This window comes from Monodelphis domestica, chromosome 4 (genome assembly GCF_027887165.1).
Source record: "Monodelphis domestica isolate mMonDom1 chromosome 4, mMonDom1.pri, whole genome shotgun sequence".
Lineage (NCBI taxonomy): Eukaryota > Metazoa > Chordata > Mammalia > Didelphimorphia > Didelphidae > Monodelphis > Monodelphis domestica.
Window position 1 is genome coordinate 83801394 of NC_077230.1, and position 19533 is coordinate 83820926.

The following is a 19533-nucleotide window of genomic DNA, read 5'->3' on the forward strand; positions in this document are numbered from 1 at the left end:
ACTCTATATGATGACCCGTTACCAGGCTTTTTCATTACTGATAACTGATTAACTCTTTATTCATTATAATGGCATTTTATTCATTGCAACCATAATTCAACAGAAGGTTTAAATAATATTACTTGATCAATTGGCCAAATTACTTCTGATATCTGATGACAGCTGTCCTAAAAGGGAATACTAAGAAATATTTTGATATATATGTGTGTGCACCTATATGTACATACACATACATCATGTTCCCAAAAATCTTAATAAATTTTTAAGATATTAAAGTTCAAAGACTCAAAGCATTTTTACTTTCTGTCCCACATGCCTTGAACTCTCTTCTCTCCTAATCTCAGCTTTCTAAACTTTCCTGTCTTCCTTTAAGTCTCTGTTAAAATGAAACCTTCTTTCTTGAAGAAGGCTTTCCATAAAGAAATGCTCTTGATTCTGATCCACTATCTCTACCAATTATCTCCAATTTATCTTGTATATTATCTTGGTTGAAAACAGTTGTTTGTATGTTGTCTCCTCCATTAGACTGTGAGCTCCTTTAAATAGATTGTCTTTTATTTCTTTGTATCCCAAACACCTAAAACAGCCCCTGGCATACAGCAAGCACTTAATAAATGCTTGGTGACTGAATTTGAAACTTTAAGGAGTCTAATACAATCTATATTTGAACAAATACATGTACAATATTTCTGGTCTTTTCATCCTAGCTTAAAAAACCCCAACAATGGTAAATACACTATTCTGGGTAACCTGTTCTATTTTGGTTAAGGGATATTCTTATAAATCAAACCCAAATGTGCCTCTTAGCAACTTCAAACCACCATTCTTAATTCTGCCCTGTGGATCCAAGTACAATAAATCATTTCTATATAACATCTTTTAAATATCTGAAAAATGCTATTTTGTCCTACTTAAGTCCTCTACTCCTTCTTAAATACAAAATATACAAATATACAAAAATTCATTCAACTATCTTCTTATATAATGCTCTCCAGTCCATTCCCAACCTAGCCACCTAATGTGAACACTTCAGCTTATGGTGCTAGAAACAGGATACTCTGTATGTGGTATTTTGAACTTAATTTAAATTACTCTATCCCACTTAGATCTTACTTTATGGGAAGATAAAGTTGTAAACTCCTGATTGAACAATGACGATACTTAGCTCTCTCTTAGAACTTTCAGCTAAGTCTATTTTTAGATCTTCATACAAAAAGGTGTTAAGTAACTATAAAGGTTTAATTAATCACAAAAAGGGCAAGTATCTTAATACAAAAAGATGTTAAGTAACTATAAAGGTTAAATTAATCACAAAAAGGGCAAGTAACTAACAAAAGGTGAACTTAACAAAGAAGTGTTAAGTCACTCTAGAGATATAATCTAATCAAAGAAGATGAGAACTAAAGAATGGGCATTTAGAGAAGGAGACACAAGAGTAAAAGGGCTATATATTTGGCTCACTGGCTCTCTCCAGGTGAACCTGTTGGCAAGTCTTTCCCCAGAGAGGTGGCTATGGCTGGTCACTTCCTGTGAGCAGGCCTGGGCACCAGTTTGATCCTGGAACTCAAGCCTGGAGGAGCTCCCTCAGACAGCTTCCTTGAGACGGTCACGTGGTGAGTGATAAGACTGACTCCCTTTTCCATTGGCACTCAGGGGAGGCCTCCTTGGCAAAGGCCTCGAACACCTGCCTGGCTCATCCTGAGCCGGAACAGTTTAAATTAACTCTTTTTCTCTCTTTCTTTCTTAATTTTTTCCCTCTATATTAATTAAAATCATCATAAACTTCCAGCTGACTGAAGAACCCACCTCATTGTGGTTATTATGGTTTCTAATAATGCAGAACAAAATAACATTAGGTTTTTTGGGCTGTCATTCAAACTGATGACTTATCATGAGCTTGCAATCCATGAAAACCTCCAAATCATTTTTCAAAGGAGCCAGCAGACAGTTTTTTTGCCCTGATCCTGGAAGTGGGGTCACAGTGAAATTGGATTTTCAGTCCATAGATACAAGCTGAGACCTGAAGCTAAATAAGCTGGGAAAGGAGTTCAGGTCAAGGATAAATCTATAGTTTTGTCTTCCAGTAGAGCCTTTCAGATAATTGACAAGATAGGGATCAACAGTAATCCACTAGAGAATCAGCCTAAGATAAGTCTCCAGTAATTTCATTAAAACCAAAATTGGCCCTATAGAGACCTATAGGGCAAGAATTTGAATAAGATCTTGATCAACCAGTTTAGAGTATACTAGAAGTTTTCATATCTATATCCTTAGTTTTGAGATCTTTGGAGGAGATGTGAGAAAACTGGGCTATTAATGAGATGTTGGTGAAACTGTGAACTGATACAATCATTCTGGAGAGCAAAATGGCTCAGAGGACAAAACAATGCATATCCTTTGATCCAGCAATACCACTATTGGGTCTGTACCCCCAAAGAATTCGGAGAGGGGGGAAGGACCTAGTTGTATAAAAATATTTTTAACAGCTCTTTTTGTGGTGCCAAAGAAGTGAAAAATGAGGGGCTGTCCATCAGCTGGGCAATGACTGAACAAGCTGTGCCATGTGGTTGAATGGAAAAAACATAAAGGTACACACTTTGTGAAACTCTCCATAGGACTAAAGGTCATTATATACCCCATCCCCTGACAATGCAGACTGTCTAATTTCCAGGGCATGACATTCAAGTGAAGGAATAAGACAGGTCTATAACTAGATATGACTTGGGAAAAAAATGAAAATAGGTCAGGAAAGGAAAGAAGGAAAGGAAAGGAAAGAAGGAAAGGAAAGGAAAGGAAAGGAAAGGAAAGGAAAGGAAAGGAAAGGAAAGGAAAGGAAAGGAAAGGAAAGGAAAGGAAAGGAAAGGAAAGGAAAGGAAAGGAAAGGAAAGGAAAGGAAAGGAAAGGAAAGGAAAGGAAAGGAAAGGAAAGGAAAGGAAAGGAAAGGAAAGGAAAGGAAAGGAAAGGAAAGGAAAGGAAAGGAAAGGAAAGTCAGGTTATATTTTCTCTGGGAAATAATGTAGAGGGCTCTACAATTTTCTCCTTTAATTAATCAACAAGTATTTATTATATATCTAAATGTGCCAGACATGGTGCTAGGTACAGGAGATATAAAGTAGTCAGTCAATATCAAGGGTCTTAACTACATGCCAGGCTATGGGTTAAGCATGGCGATACAAACAAAGGCAAAAGTTAATCCCTGCTCTAAGTAAGCTAAGTTTAATAGGGTAGACAACACAGTATATAAGAAAAATTAGAGATATTCAATAGAAGAAAGACACTTGAATTAAGAAGGGGGAATTATGAGGGAGAGATGGGGAAAGACAACATTCCAGGCATGTGTGACAGCCAGTGCAAATATTCAGAGTTGGGAGACGGAGTGCCCTATGATAGAACATTAAGGAAGTCAAGAACATTGGAATGAGGCCCAGTGGGGCAAAGAAGACTGGGAAAGGGTATGTGTTACATATGAAGTTCAATCTCTAAGTATTCATATCAATGAGAGCAAAAATCCATCAAAATATCATACATTAAAATTATATTCAATATAATTTTATTATTTTTGAAGATTAAAAAAACTTCAGAATCTTACATTAAGTCATCCCAACAACTTTAAAGTATATGTGATGAAATTCTGAGTGTAATTTAAAGTCTATATATGCATACATATATGACCATTTGCCATAACACTTACCTTCAAGTAGGTAATTTTAAAAATCATCCAATACACACCAATTTCTATATTCTTTTTAAAGCTTTATAGATTCTAGATTTCAATTCAAACATTTATCAAACATTAATTATATGCACTGCACTCTGCTAGACACTGTGCTAGACACTGGAGATTCAAAGACAACAATGAAATATTCCCTTCCCTCAAGGAGATTACATTGTATTGGAAATCATAAAAAAATGTTCAAATCATATTTAAGCACTCGGAATTCCTGTCAAGCTTTTCTATATTTATAATGAGCATGATTTAAACATAAAATTCCTTCAAAATAAAGGCAGTAATTTCATATAGTTTTAGGGAAGACAGATATTTTTACATTGAAAGTCTATGATAAAGAGAATATATATACTCTGCTTATTGGAACATTTTCCATGTTTTTAGCAGAGGAGAAAGGAAAAAAAGAAGACAAGTAGTAGAAGAAAAAGAAGAGGAGGAAAAGACAGAAATAACTATATATAAGGGGAAAGGGTATATAAGGAGTGATGAAAAGACAAGATCTAACATGTATCTTGATCAAAACCTATTTCCATATTATTGATGATTGCACTAGGGTGATCCTTTAGGATCTACATCCCCAATCATATTCCCATCGACCCATGTATTCAAGCAGTTGTTTTTCTTCTATATTTCTCCTCCTTCTGAATGTGGATAGTGTTCTTTCTCATAAGTCCCTTCGAATTGTTCTGAATCACTGCATTGGTACTAATAGAGAAGTCCATTACATTTGATTGTACCACAGTGTATCAGTCTCTGTGTACAATGTTCTCCTCGTTCTGCTCCATTCGCTCTACATCACTTCCTGGAGGTCATTCCAGTTCACGTGGAGTTCCTCCAGTTCATTATTCCTTTGAGCACAATAGTATTCCATCACTAACAGATACCACAATTTATTCAGCCATTCCCCAATTGAAGGAAATCACCTCATTTTCCAGTTTTTTGCCACCACAAGGAGCGCAGCTATGAATATTCTTGTACAAGTCTTTTTCCTTATTATCTCTTCGGGGTATAAACCCAACAATGCTATGGCTGGATCAAAGGGCACAAAGCGCCCTTTGGGCATAGTTCCAAATTGCCCTCCAGAATGGTTGGATCAATTCACAACTCTACCAGCAATGCATTAATGTCCCAATTTTGCCACAACCCCGCCAACATTCATTACTTTCCTTTGCTGTCATGTTAGCCTCTCTGCTAGGTGTGAAGTGGTATCTCTGAGTTGTTTTGATTAGCATTTGATTTAGAACACTTTTTCTGTGCTTATTAAGAGTTTTCATTTCATCTGAAAACTGCCTATTCATGTCCCTTACCCATTTATCAATTGGGGAATAGGTTAATTTTTTGTATAATTGATTTAGCTCTTTAAAAATTTGATTAGACCCTTTGTCAGAGATTTTTGCTAGGAAGATTTTTTCCCAATTTGTTGCTTCCCTTCTAATTTTGGTTACATTGGTTTTTAATTTGATGTAATCAAAATTATTTATTTTACATTTTGTATTTTTTTGTAACTTGCTTGGTCTTAAAATTTTTCTTTTCCCAAAGATCTAACAAGTATACAATTCTGTGTTCACCTAATTTACTTATAGTTTCCTTCTTTATATTCAAGTCATTCACCCATTCTGAGTTTATCTTGGTATAGGGTGTGAGATGTTGATCCAATCCCAATCTCTCCCAAACTGTTTTCCAATTTTCCCAGCAGTTTTTGTCAAATACTGGATTTTTGATCCCAAAGCCAGGATCTTTAGGTTTATCATAGACTGTCTTACTGAGGTCCCTTACCCCAAGTCTATTCCACTGATCCTCCTGTCTCTTAGCCAGTACCATATTGTTTAGATGACCACTACTTTATAGTATAGTTTGAGATCTGGTACTGCTAAACCACCTTTCTTCACATTTTTTTCCCATCATTTCCCTTGATATTCTTGATTTTTTGTTCTTCCAAATGAACTTTGTTATTTTTTTTTAATTCAGTAAAAAAGTTTCTTGGTAGTATTATGTTACCTGTCCTACTCATGAGCAATTAACATTTTTCCAGTTATTTAGATCTAGTTTTAATTGTGTGGAGAGTGTTTTGCAGTTGTGTTCATATAGTTCCTGTGTTTGTCTTGGCAGAGAGATTCCTAAGTATTTTGTATTATCTAGGGTGTTTTCAATTTTTTGCTGATGAGATGTGTTGGAGATACATAGAAATGATGATGACTTGTGTGGCCTTGTTTTGTACCCTGCAACTTTGCTAAAGTTGTTGATTATTTCCACTAGCTTTTTAGTTGATTCTCTAGGATTCTTTAAGTAGACCATCATCATATCATCTGCAAAGAGTGATAGCTTGGTCTCCTCACTGCCTATTCTAATACCTTCAATTTCTTTTCCTTCTCTAATTGCTACTGCTAGTGTTTCTAGTACAATATTAAATAATGGGCATCCTTGTTTCACTCCTCATCTTATATGCGATGTTTCTAGTTTATCCCCATTGCAAATGATGTTTGCTGATGGTTTTAGATATATACTGTTTATTATTTTTAGGAAAGGCCCTTCTATTCCTATACTTTCTAGTACTTTCAATTGGAATGGGTGTTGTATTTTGCCAAAGGCTTTTCCTGAATCGATTGAGATAATCATGTGATTTTTTTTGTTGGTTTGCTTGCTGATATGGTCAATTATGTGGATGGTTTTCCTAATATTGAACCATCCTTGCATTCCTGGTATAAATCCTACCTGATCATAATGAATTAAACCCTTGAATTAAACTTATTGGAGTCTTTTTGCATCTATGTTCATTAGGGAGATTGGTCTGTAGTTTTCTTTCTCTGTTTTTGACATACCTGGCTTTGGAACCAGTTCCATATTTGTGTTGTAAAAAGGAATCCTTCCTTGCTTATTTTGTCAAATAGTTTGTACAATATTGGGATTAGTTGTTCTCTGAATGCTTGATAGAATTCATTTGTGAATCCATCTGGACCTTGGGATTTTTTTCTTAGGAAATTCTTTGATAGCTTGTTCAATTTCTTTTTCTGATATGGGGTTATTTAGGTATTCTATTTCTTCTGTTAATCTAGGCAATTTATATTTTTGTAAATATTCATCCATATCACCTAGATTGCCATATTTATTGCCATATAATTGGGCAATAATTGTTTTTAATGATTTTTAATGATTGCCTTAATTTCCTCTTCATTAGAGGTGAGGTCTCCCTTTTCATTTTAAATACTGTTAATTTGGTTTTCTTCTTTCCTTTTTTTAAATTAGATTGACCAGTAAAAAATATGGAATGTTTCATGAATTTGTGTGTCATCCTTACGCAGGGGCTATGTTCATCTTCTCTGTATTTTTTCAATTTTAGTATATGTGCTGCCAAAGTGAGCACCATACATCGTTTTAGATCAATAAACATTAATAATTATATCTTAAGACTAAGGCTGCAATTATGCCACATCTTAAGTCTCTGTCCTTTGTCCTCTGGCTACCATGGCTTTCATTTCTTCCAGTCATATGCTAGTATATGGGTTATTTATAGTCCTCAGGCTTTGGAGTATGGCCCAAAAGAGGTCTTAACATGGAGGGACAGGGTGGGGCACCACGAAGAGGAAATTAATGTTTCATGTCCAAATTGCTCAAACTACTTTAAAAATACCTAATTGCTGCTTGTTTAGTAAACATAGATTCCTCCAGGTCTACTCTCCCAACCTTCCAACTAGAGGATGTTCCAAAATTAGTGCAAGCTAAAAACTTGACTGAGACTTTAGGAACACTTTTTACATTAAAAGGTTTCCTCTCTGCCTGGTCTGATCCTCTGAAGAGTGAATCAAGCTTTCTTTGTCTATCAATCAACAACTTTTAAATGAATCAATCAAAAACTTAAATACTCCTATTTAACACTAAGCAAGAGAGTTCAGAAGTCCCTTGCTAGAGTAGGTGACAACTCCAGAGGCTACTGCCCAGCCCTCTTGAGCAGTGATAGGCAAATTGAAAGATTGCAATTGGTTCCAGTAAAGTGGAGCAAGGAACAAGAAGTGACATGGAAAAAGGACTATAAAAAGTCCTGAACTCCCTGTCCAGAGGACCTTCAGGCTTGTATCTTGGGCTTGGACCTTCTCCTTTGGACTACTCCTCAAACTTTGCCTTGGGATCTCCTCCTTTAAATTGCTTCTTTGGAGGAGGACTTCACCCTGTGACTTCTCTTTTTTGGACTTCTCCCTGGATCCTGCATTGGTGAGCTGGATAAGGAGCTGGCCTTCCTTTCCTGGCTTCTGGAGAGATTGGTTCTGGAGAGGCTTTCCTTTTTTTGAGGAGACTGCATTGGTGGAACCCCTGCTAAAGACACCACCTGGTCCTCTGGCTGAAGATTATTGAGTATTGCCAGGGCTGAGTTCCACACTGGAGGAGCACTTAGGGTGATGGGCTAGATAATTCTCTATCTTCTTCTTACATTTTCCCACTTTCACTCTTTCTACCTCTTTGTAAATAAAGCTACTAAAAGTCTTTTTGACTTAAGTTATAATATCTTTAAATTGGCAACCTTGATATTTATTACTATAGAATTCTCATATTTAAGCATAAAACCTAAATTTTATATTCTTACAGTCCCCTCCTTCCCTATTCCAATTTGGGGGGGGGGGGGGGAAGGGGGAATAAGATCCCTTGGACAGGACAGGGCACTATATTTAGAGATAATTCATAAAATTTTAGATACTGTCTCATTCCATATATACCTTACAAAGTATCTATAATTAATAAGAGCTAGAAAACACATATTTAATCCAAACTGCCTCATTTGCAGCACTGTCAGTGTCTGGATTTGAATTCTGGGTTTAGGATTTAGCTGTATAACTTTGTATTATTTGTATAGAAAACATTTCACTTCTCTCTGGGCTTCAGTTTCCTCATAAGAAAAATGGAATCGTTGATCCAGATATCCAATGTCCCTTCTGGATCTCAACTCTTATCCCAAGTAATTTTGCTTCCCTACCACTAAACAAGTTACAGATCAACCAGGGCCCTCCAGGAAGAAAGGAAGGTATAGTGAGTAAATAGAGTAGTTTCTTTGGGTAGTTCTAGGGAGTTTCTCATTAATATAGTTTGCTTTTTTTCTTTAGCATCTTTTAAAGCAATTTTCCAAAGGTAGGGAAGGGGACACTTGTTTCTGTAAAGGTTCAGTAATACATGGGGAGAATTCAATTAAGGAATACATGCAGATAAAAGAAGAATTTATTCACCTTTTTCCTTAAAGAAATGCAAAATTCTGACCACCCCAATGGGTTTAATTCAATAAATATTAAAAATACTTTTTAAATATTATGAATTTCTCAAAGAGAATAGGCATAAAGGTATAGGGGAAGAGAATGATAGTAAAATCTGAAAAGGGAGAGAAATAAAGAGTGGAATGGAGAAGAGGAAAAAGAATCAGAGTAAAATATTAGGTAGAGGATGTTCTGAGGCAAATGTAAGAAGGTAAACTGTATTTGTTTACTTTCCAAGTCAGTCATAATTTACATTTATCACTATATATTGCTATTCATGATATATATATATATATATATATATATATATATATATATATATATATATCATGAAAAATCATTAAGAGTTCCATAAGTTCTTAAGTAAATGTGATGGCCAAGTCAGCTTCCCAGGGAAGAAATTGTAAAAATTTAGGAGTATCATCCTAATCATAGAATGAATTTAAGGGCTGGATCTGGTCAACAGTTCCCTAATCTCACATATGCTGGTTAAATCTCAAATGACTTCTCTAGTGTCCCCTTGTATTTAAGCTAGTCAGGTCTCTTTTCCTTATATTTTTCTCCCTCACTTGAGAGTATTTAGTTGAGTATTAAAGGATATCAATATATACTCATCTAAATGCTTCACTGGTTTTGTGATTGATTTTGTGGGTACACTTCAAGGGGTGAGCAAATGAACAAACAATTCTCATTTTTACCTTCCTCCCTGGAGCGTCTTACAAATAATTTACATACATTTACAAAATACCTGAAGGATGTAAAACTATGTATAACTAATATATCATATATAAGTCATAGTAGATGCTATTTAGGGTATTTGGGGTTTTATTTTTTTTTTAAGTAAACAATACAAAGACAGTATTACTTATCTCCAATAGAATGATATAACTAAAGACATCAGTTTAAATCAACTTTTATTTTCAAAAAGCTAAAAGTAGGGGGAAGCTGGGTAGCTCAGTGGATTGAGAGCCAGGCCTAGAGATGGGAGGTCTTAGGTTCAAATTTGGCCTCAGACACTTCCCAGCTGTATGACCTTGGGCAAGCCACTTAACCCCCCATTGCCTAGCCCTTACCACTCTTCTGCCTTGGAGGCAATACATAGTATTGCTTCCAAGATGGAAGGTAAGGGTTTAAAAAAAAAAGGCTAAAAGTAGCAAATGGGGCAACTAGGTGGTACAGTAGGGTAGAGAACCGTGCCTAGAGTCAGGAAGATCTGAGTTCAAATTTGGCCTCAGACATTTTCTGGTTAAGTGACCTTAGGTAAATCACTTAATCCCTATTTGTCTCAGTTACTCATCTATAGAATGGGGACACACTAGAGAAGGAAATGGCAAACCACTCCAGCATCTTTCCCAAAAAGAACTCCACAGACAATAAGCATTGTAAACAAAAAGGCAAACTAACTATATTATATAAATATCAGTTGAAAGAAGTAGAGAAACTCAGATGGCAAGCATAGAATTTTGAAATCAAACATGGGTTTTGGCACCAGATGGCAAAAGTAGGACTGAAAGCTGATGAGGCAGATTTATGATTAATGTAAAGAAAAATTACTAACAATTAGATCTATATAGAAGTGGAATTAGCTAGCCTAAGAAGCTGCATGTTATTGAAGCAGAGGCTGCATAAACACTTGTCAGTGATAGGGCAGAGAAGATATAGAATACATTAAATGCAATCTGAAATTCCTTTTAACTCTAAATTTCCATGATTCTAATTTATATATTCTCTTGATGTGTCAAGAACCGATATTACTGATAGCTGAATGTCATATATATTATTATATACATCTTCAACAGTCAACTCATCAATCAACAAGTAGTCAGCGCTTTAAAAAATGCCTGCTCATTTGCCAACTAAGAAATCTCAGGACAAGCTGATAAAGACATTTAATTTAGTGAATATTTGCTATAATTTAGTAAGCATATAATCTGTATGTGCCAGATGTTCTGTGCTAGCTGCCTATACCTGAAATATTGCAAGAGGTATCTATATCTATAGCAATCAATACCTTAAAACTATTTGTTTCTCTGGGATCTACTAAACTACTGTTTACTTGGATATTATAAAAGTCTGTCTTACAATAGGTTTGGGCTTCATTTCAGTCCTGCCCAAAAGTAAGAAATGTTTGTTATTTTAGAAAGAATCTCATACGAACCTACCAAAACCTAGAAAGACATGACCAAATGACCAAAATTATACACTGGGGAAGAAGCACATTATCACCCTATCCTTCATAAACAGACAATATATCTCTGTTTTCTAAATACAAAACACAAAATGTTTCTGAAAATTTAGTAAACAACTGTAATGAGTATCATTACAAACAAAACTGTTGCTCATAATTACCTAGTCATATTGCTGACCCATAAATATTTAAGAACAATGTTTTTTTAATTGATCTTGTCATTCCAAATAGTCATATCCAACCTTTGTGGAATGAAAACTTTGCAAAAATAGAACCCTATTTATATAAGAAATAAAACTATGTGATATGAAGATAAAGTATATATCTTCCCTTTCCTCTTAGTGGAGCTGTTTGAAAATATTGTTGGTGGGTCTGAAGATGTGCTTTCACATTCTCAATACTTTTGCTGTTATAAAAACAATCATTTTATCCATTGTGTATAAATGATCTGCCACATATGTAACAAAAAATAAAGTTGAATAGTAAACTATCTTAGGAAGGCCATTTCTGAACTGCAGCAAATATGAAAAAAATGAAAAGAATTAGAACAATAATTTAAAAAACCCAACATCTAATGACTCAAGGTAGCAGCTCTAGCAAGGTCTTAAGAATCCTAAGTTTTAAAAATTAAATATAATATTTAATCAATGACATGTCACCTCCTATCCTTCTCAGAACATGCTCACTCCACTCCTCCAATGAGAAAACAAGAAAAACAAAACTAAAGTTACAAATGTGTATAGCAAAGCAAAACAAATTCCTACACTGACCTTGTCCAAAAATGATGTCTCAATCTGCACTCTAAATCCATCACATCTCTATTTAGGTGGATAGCCCATATAAATCAGCATGAGTCCTCTGGAATTGTAGTGAGTCATTTTATTGATCAGAGACTTTCAAAGTTGGTTATCTTTACAATATTGTTGCTATTATATAAATTGCTCCATCACATTCATATTCTATAACTTGTTCAGTCATTTCCAAATTAATGGACACCCTTCATTTTCTAATTCTTTAAAAAGCTGCTAAATATTTCTCTCTGCTTGTGTGTGTGTGTGTGTGTGTGTATATATATATATATGTCCTTTACCTCTTTCTTTGATCTTTATGAAGTATAGACATAGTTTTATTGGTGATTTAGAGCATTTAAAAAAATATGGCTATATTTCTTTTTTCATGTTTCTTTTTTCTGTTCCTACATTATTACAATGTATGAATTTGAGGATGGTTCTTAATCTTGTAAATTTAAACCATCAGTTCTGTACACATCATGAGAACTTCATTAAAGAACCTTGCTATGAAGATTTTTTTCCTCTATTTGCTTTCTTCTCTTCTAGTTTTAGCTGTATTGGTTTTGTTTGTATAAAAACTCTCCCTACCTCTTGTATAGTCATGAATTCTTCTCCTATCCACAGACCTGACACAGAATTTCTTCCTTGCTCCTCTAATTTATTATGTCACTAGTAAAAGTTTTTATAAAATACCAAGTTCTTATGGCAATACCTGGGATGTCTGGGCTTATTATACTATTTTGCTCATTTCCATCTGTATGTAATATCCTAATCTATTCCAGTCATCATCATCTTGTGTAGCATTGATACAGTGCCTACTATATGCCAAGCATTCAAGTCTTATTGATTCAAAGATAAGTACTCCGTCTACTGTATCACATAGCTGACTAGATCAACCTCTCTATTTTTTTAAACTAGTGACATCTTTGGTTTGATAGCTGTTGCTTTGTGTTATATTTTGAAGTGTAGTATAGTTAAGTTCTTCCTTCCCATTTTTTCTCCATTATTTCCCAGGGATCTTTGAATTTTATTTCCAGGTGAATGCTGTCACATTCGTTCTAGTTTTACAAAATACTTCTTTGAAAATTTTATTTTTGTGACACTGAATAAGTTAATTAACTTAGACAGCATTTCCATTTTTGTATTATCTCAGATAACTCATTAACAATCAATACTTCACCAATTACTGATATATCTGTGTAAAAAAGTGTTTTATAGTCATATTAATATTAATGCCTGTGTGTCTTGGCAAGTAGCCTCCCAAGTATTTTCTACTTTTGATTACGAATAGAATTTTGTTGGTAAGATACAGAAATGGTAATGATTTTTGTTTTGTTTTTTTTTATTTCCTGTAATTTTGCCAAAGTAGTTATTTCTTTCAATTATTTTTTTTGGTTGACTCTAGGATGCTCTAAGTAGACTATCATACTATCTGCAAAAGTAGCAATTTTGTTTCCTCTTTGAAGGAAGATTTTCAAAAATTGGGATTCTTTTAAAATAAAAACTAATAAGTTACTCATATTAAGGAAATCACACTACTTTTCTGATGCTCAGTAGGAGCAATATGCCATATCAAAACTGTCAAAATATAAATTAAATATATATATATATATATATTATATAGTATTCATTTAATTAAAGCTATATATTTTTTCCAAAAGTAAATAGTAACAATGTCCAGGTTTGTTTTGAAGAATGTTCTTCAATAAGAACTGTCAAAAATGGGTAGACATCCTATATGGATGTCTCAAGATATTATTTCCTCTTGCCAAACTCCTAACCTCATCTCTCTTCATACTCCCTTAGACTACTGTATCCAACTATCATTTTACTTGCTGAGGAACACAGGAAGAATACTCTGTACTAGAGTGTAAATTTATATTATTCTTTCTCCTCAAAATTCCCTCCTTTTCAAAGTGACAGCCCTTGCCCTTCACAAAAAATTAATATTAAGAATGAATAATGAATCCACGTGTACAAGTAACGCGTACTATATACTATAACACATAAGCAACACAGATAATAAAACCTTCCTTCAATCCTTCAAATTGGAAAAAACAAAAGGATAAAAGGCAGAAATTAAGGAATTTGATCCTTGTATTTCCTCAATTTCTCATTTTTCACATTAGAGAGGACAGTAGAATAGAAAATATACTAGACTTGGACTATAAGACCCAATTTCAAGCACTAGATCCACAACTGTGGATACCTCCATTTCCTTCCCCCTAAAATGTAGATAATCCAGCATAGGGGTATCATAAATAGTAATATAATAATCTGAAAACATTACAAACTGTAAAGTGTTATTTAAAAGTAGCGTAGTTTTATTATAACTTATATCAGTATAATAAGATGCCATGCTCCAACTTTTAAAAAACTTAATTCTACATATTTACATTTTCTGCATGCATTACAGTTATACCTACCTTCTCTCCACTGGAGTAGAAGAAATAACGCAATCGGACTATGTTACAGTGATCTAGCTTTCTCATGATCTGGAGCTCTCTGTTCTGAAAAAAGAGACATGGAAAAACATTAGAAAAGAGAAACAAACAATTAATCATGAATTGTAAAATGATAATTCAGAAAACATCTGCACTAAAAATAGAATGGCCTTATGAAATTTGCTGTCAACAATGAACTATGCTTAAAAACTGAATGTCTGTGACAATGAACAAATAAATCTGACTAACTTTCAATTTATAAAAATAGGGATTTAATGAAACTTTTTTCAGAATCAAGTTTTTCAGCACATTTTATTTAAAAAATCTGAGTAAATTTCCTTGTAAAAGGGATTTGATAAATTTTGGTAGTTAACCTTACAGGACTTAGGAACTGCTATTTGGAACTACAGTATCTACTTTTAGTTGTCCCAAAATAATATTGCCTCTTTATTAAGAAGGAAAAAATCCTTAATAGTACAGCAGGAGACCTTTTGTAATCTCATTTCTGCTACTATTTAGACCTCTACACTGGATGAGGCTTGGTGCTCAGTAACAAGGATGGTATTTACAGGAACCAAAGAAATTATCTCTGATGTTTCAGGTAATATATAGTAAATTTACTCCTCACTTTATTAAGAGAGCATAATTTCATATGCATTTACAATGATGTCTTCATTATAGCAGCATTCTGATGATATATATCAGAAATAGTTGCTAGCTGTAAAAAAAATAAAACAATAAACAGGCATGTTATAATATATTAAAAAATGTTTATATACCAGTTACGTACAGAACACAATTACAGGTAGAATATAGAGAGGAATACATACATACATGCGTGAATGTATATATACATACTTTTGAATAGGTGTATCTTATGTTTAAAAAAAAGATGGCTTGAAGACAGGAAGATTTGCAACAGGGCAGGTTGAAATCAATATCCTGAAGAAGTGAGTCTCTCCCCTTAGAAGATCATTGAAATATGCCTCAAGATGCCTAAGCTAAGCAAGGATGGAATAAGAAAATGAACCACTTGTTCTGAAAGCAATCTTAATTACTGTAGAAGTTTTATATTAGGTTGAGCATCCTGATACATAGTGTTTCTTCCTATTTTAATAATTTTAATAATAATTGCTTTTGGAAGAAAAAGTGCATAATAGTACTTAATATGGGATATACACTAATTTTGCCTGAAGTTGTGCCTGTTTATTTTTAACTGCATGAAGACGAAGAGAAATTATGTAGAATTTTGTCCAATGCAGTCATATACTGAGTACTATTACTGATTCACAAAACTGATGATGATTTTCTTCAATTTGTTTTTCTTAGAATGATAAAGGACTTTCATTCACAAAGGAAAAATTAATTGAACTTATAACTGTATTTTGAAATTCTGAGCTAAAAGGAAATAACCATAATTGCTCCTATGTGGTCATAAAAGCTTTTGTGGAAAGCTTAAAATTTACCTTCCATTTTGTTACTATTCAATTACTTTCAAAAGTGTACTCAATTAAAAAAAAATTACTTCTAAAAGTTCACCTACAAAAATGTCAAAGCTGCAACTAAATATCAAATTAATTCAAAATATAAAACTATTTCTAGATACTTTCAAAAGAAAATACTTTTAGACATAAAAACACAAGCTGGGAATGGGAAGAGTTCAAATGCAGTTGGAAAATGTTAAAAGAAACAGAAGCAGTTAGGTCAGGAAAAAAGTCATTCAACACCACAAACCAAAAAATCAAACAAACAAAAAAACAACACTAGAATATTCTCAGAATAAATAATAATGGAAATAGTAAAAGAATCCAAGGATGAAATAAAATTGGCAAATACATTAGAGATTGAACTAAGAAAGAAACGAGCAAGTTATTAAGCTATTACAAAATGTAAGTGTAAGATAAAAATGAAACTGAATTAAACAGATGCATATTAAGTATTTATAGAAAAATGAACAAACATGCTAGACAAAATGTTAGAAAAAGAAAGCATAAAATTACACAGCTTAAAAAAATTGCAAAGCTGTCTCATCTGGGAAGTGAAATAATGAAACTTAAGAATTATCAGTCTCCTGAAAATGTGAAATTCATTGAACTATTGTCACATAACACCTAAATTGTGCATAAAAATTATTCAAAATGAGGGTACAGTTACAAATCAACAGACTACAGAAGATGCAAATGGGAAAAATCCCAAATTCAATTTACCCAGGAACATCACTGTCAAGGTTCAAGAAATATAATAAAATTATTTTACTTAAAAGCATTTTTCCAGCCAAGGACTAGTTAGGAAATGAAGAGGAAAGGTCTATGACATTGGTGGATCAGAGCTGTCTCAAAATCCACATGGCAGCAACATCAGTTGTGGTTCTTGGAGGCAGCAATAGTAAGGGGATCTGGCAAATGGTAAGAAAGAAATTACAAGAGACCTCTCTACTAGTAATAGACCCAAGACAGGGCATATCTTGGCAACTCCACTGCCCATATCCACTTCTGAATCAGAATTCTAGAGTAATGAAAGATTGTAATCAAAAGATTTCAAACAACATCAAAAAGAATCTCATCATAAAATGTTAAGATGGTGACAGGAAAGATTAAGACACAAACTCAGAAGATAATATAATTGAAACTGCTACAAGGCCTTAGGGAAAAAAAAATGCAAGTTGGACACATTCAGAATAAGAATTCCTAGAAGAACTAAAAAATTATTTTAAAAAACAATTAAGATTAGTAGAGTAAAAATTATGGAAAGAAATTAGAGCAATACAAGAAAATTATGAAGACAACTTAAAAATTGGTATGAAGTACCAAAAAATACTGAAGAAAATAGAACTTTAAAAAACAGACTTCCCCCAAAACATTAAAAGAGGTACAAAACTTCCTTTAAAAAGCAGAACTGGGGGGCAGCTGGGTAGCTCAGTGAATTGAGAGCCAGGCCTAGAGACGGGAGGTCCTAGGTTCAAATCTGGCTTCAGACACTTTCCAGCTGTGTGACCCTGGGCAAGTTGCTTAACTCCCATTGCTTAGAAAAATAAAATATAAAATAAAATAAAATAATAAAATAAAATAAAATATAAAGCAGAACTGACCAACTGAAAAGAGATAAAAAATTTACTTTAGAAAGTAATTCTTTAAAAATTTGAATTGGTAAGTAGAAGCTAATGACTCCATGAGAAATAAAGAAACAATAAAATGAAGACAAAAGAATGAAAAATATTAGGAGAAAAAGTAAAATTCCTCATTCAAAAAACTGATTTGGAAAAGAAATCAATGATAATTTAAGAATTATTGGACTGCCTGAAAGCCAAGGTGAAAGACAGTCTAATTACCATATTTCAAGAACTTATAAGGGAAAACTGCCTCAATACCCTAGAACCAAAGGGTAAAATAGAAATTAAAAGAATCCACCAATCACTTGCTGAAAGAAATCCTAACACTTTCAGGAATATTATAGCCAAATTCTAGAGATCATAGTTCAAAGAGAGAATATTTCAAAGAGTCAGAAAGAAATATTTCAAATAGGATAGGGTCTCAAGTCTATATCATACAAGATTTGGTAGCTATGAAATTCTAGAAGGAAAAGGAGCTAGGATTGCAACCAAGAGTAATACTCCCAGCAAACCTGAGTTTCCTTTGGGGGGAAAAAACAGATATTTAATGAAATAGAAGATTTTCAAGCATTACTGATGAAAAAAATCAGAGATGAAATGAAAATCTGACTTTTAATTATAAAATCAAGAAAAGCATAAAAAAGTAAACACTAAAGAGAAATTATATGGGATGGGAAGATAAAACATTTAACTCCTAAGGGTTTTTATATTATTATTATTATTAGGGCAGATAGGAGTCTAGAGAACATGGATGTAAGTCTATATTATGTTGGGGTGATCTAAAAAAACCAGATGGGTGAAAAAGAGGAATGCAATGGGAAAAGGAAGAAGGAAAGAAAGAATGAGAACATTTTCTCACATAAAAGAGACACCCAAGGAAGTGTTTTGAAAGTTGGGGAAAAATGTAGGGGGCAAGCAATGTTTGAACCTCATCCATTTTAATTGGTTCAAAGGAAGAAGTATATGCATATACATTCTCAACTGGATATATAAATTTACATTATCCAACAGGGAAATAGCAGGGGAAAGGGATAAAAGAAAATGGAGTAAAAGGGAGAACAGATTAAAGTGTGTGTGTGTGTGTGTGTGTGTGTGTGTGTGGTCATATACAAATAGACTTTTTATGGAGGGACATGGTAAAAAGAGAGAGATAAAAAGAAGAAAATAGGATGGAGAGAAATTGATAGTAATCATAACAATGGAATGTGAATGTGATTAATTCATCCATAAAATGGAAGCTGTTAGCAGAATGTATTAAAAATCAATAATTCAACAAGACATTGTTCACAAGGAACATACCTGAAACAGAGAGACACACAGCAAGTTAAAATAAGGGGCTAGAAAATAAACTATTATGCTTCAGTTAAAGAAAAAGGGAAGGAGTGACAATCATGATCTTAGACAAAGCAAAAGTAAAATTGATACCCAAGTAAGAGGATAAACAGGAAAATGACATCACTAAAAGACTAGTTAAAAATGATAGCAATAATAAATGTATATGAACCAAACATTACAATATCCAAATTCTTTTTTTAAAGCATACAAATTCTAAAAAGAAAAGTTAAATGACTTACATGAAGAAATAAAGACTAAAACTATACTAGTGAAGGACCTCAACTTTCCCATGTAGTAGGCCATAAGACTCTCACAAGAAAATGCAGAAAAAGAAGAAATATTAAATGCATTCTTTTCAAATTATAATGAAATAAAAATTAGATTTAATAAAGAGTTGTGGAAGTACGGATTAAAAAGAATTGAGGGGTAGGTAGGTGACTCAGTGAATAGAGAGCCAGGACTAGAGATGGGAGTCCCAGATTTAAATCTGGCCTCAGACACTTCCTACCTGTGTAACCCTGGGCAAGTTACTTAATCTCAATTGCTTACTCCTTACTGTTCTTCTGCCTTAAAACCAATATTTAGTATGAATTCTAAGACAGAAGGTAAGGGTGTTGAAAAAAACATCAGAAATTAAACTAATCTTAAAGAATGAGTAGCTCAAAGAACATCAAAGATCATAGAAATGATCAATAATTCCACTAA

General features: G+C 33.5%; 1 protein-coding gene and 1 non-coding gene across 7 annotated transcripts in view; both read right to left on the reverse strand.

Moving 5' to 3' along the window:
* Positions 1-19533, reverse strand: part of GSK3B (glycogen synthase kinase 3 beta) — a 242874-nt gene that overhangs the window by 130658 nt on the left and 92683 nt on the right. For 5 of the 6 annotated variants that reach the window (XM_001363271.5, XM_001363187.5, XM_056793505.1 and 2 more), the window contains exon 3: positions 14367-14450. In XM_001363271.5, the coding sequence (XP_001363308.1) occupies positions 14367-14450 (84 nt within the window). Of the gene's footprint in view, positions 1-14366; positions 14451-15012; positions 15058-19533 lie in introns of those variants that run through there. The other variant, XM_016433488.2, reaches the window with a different exon arrangement.
* Positions 6982-7088, reverse strand: LOC130454252 (U6 spliceosomal RNA). The gene has a single exon (XR_008911915.1). It is a non-coding gene; the product is annotated as a U6 spliceosomal RNA (small nuclear RNA).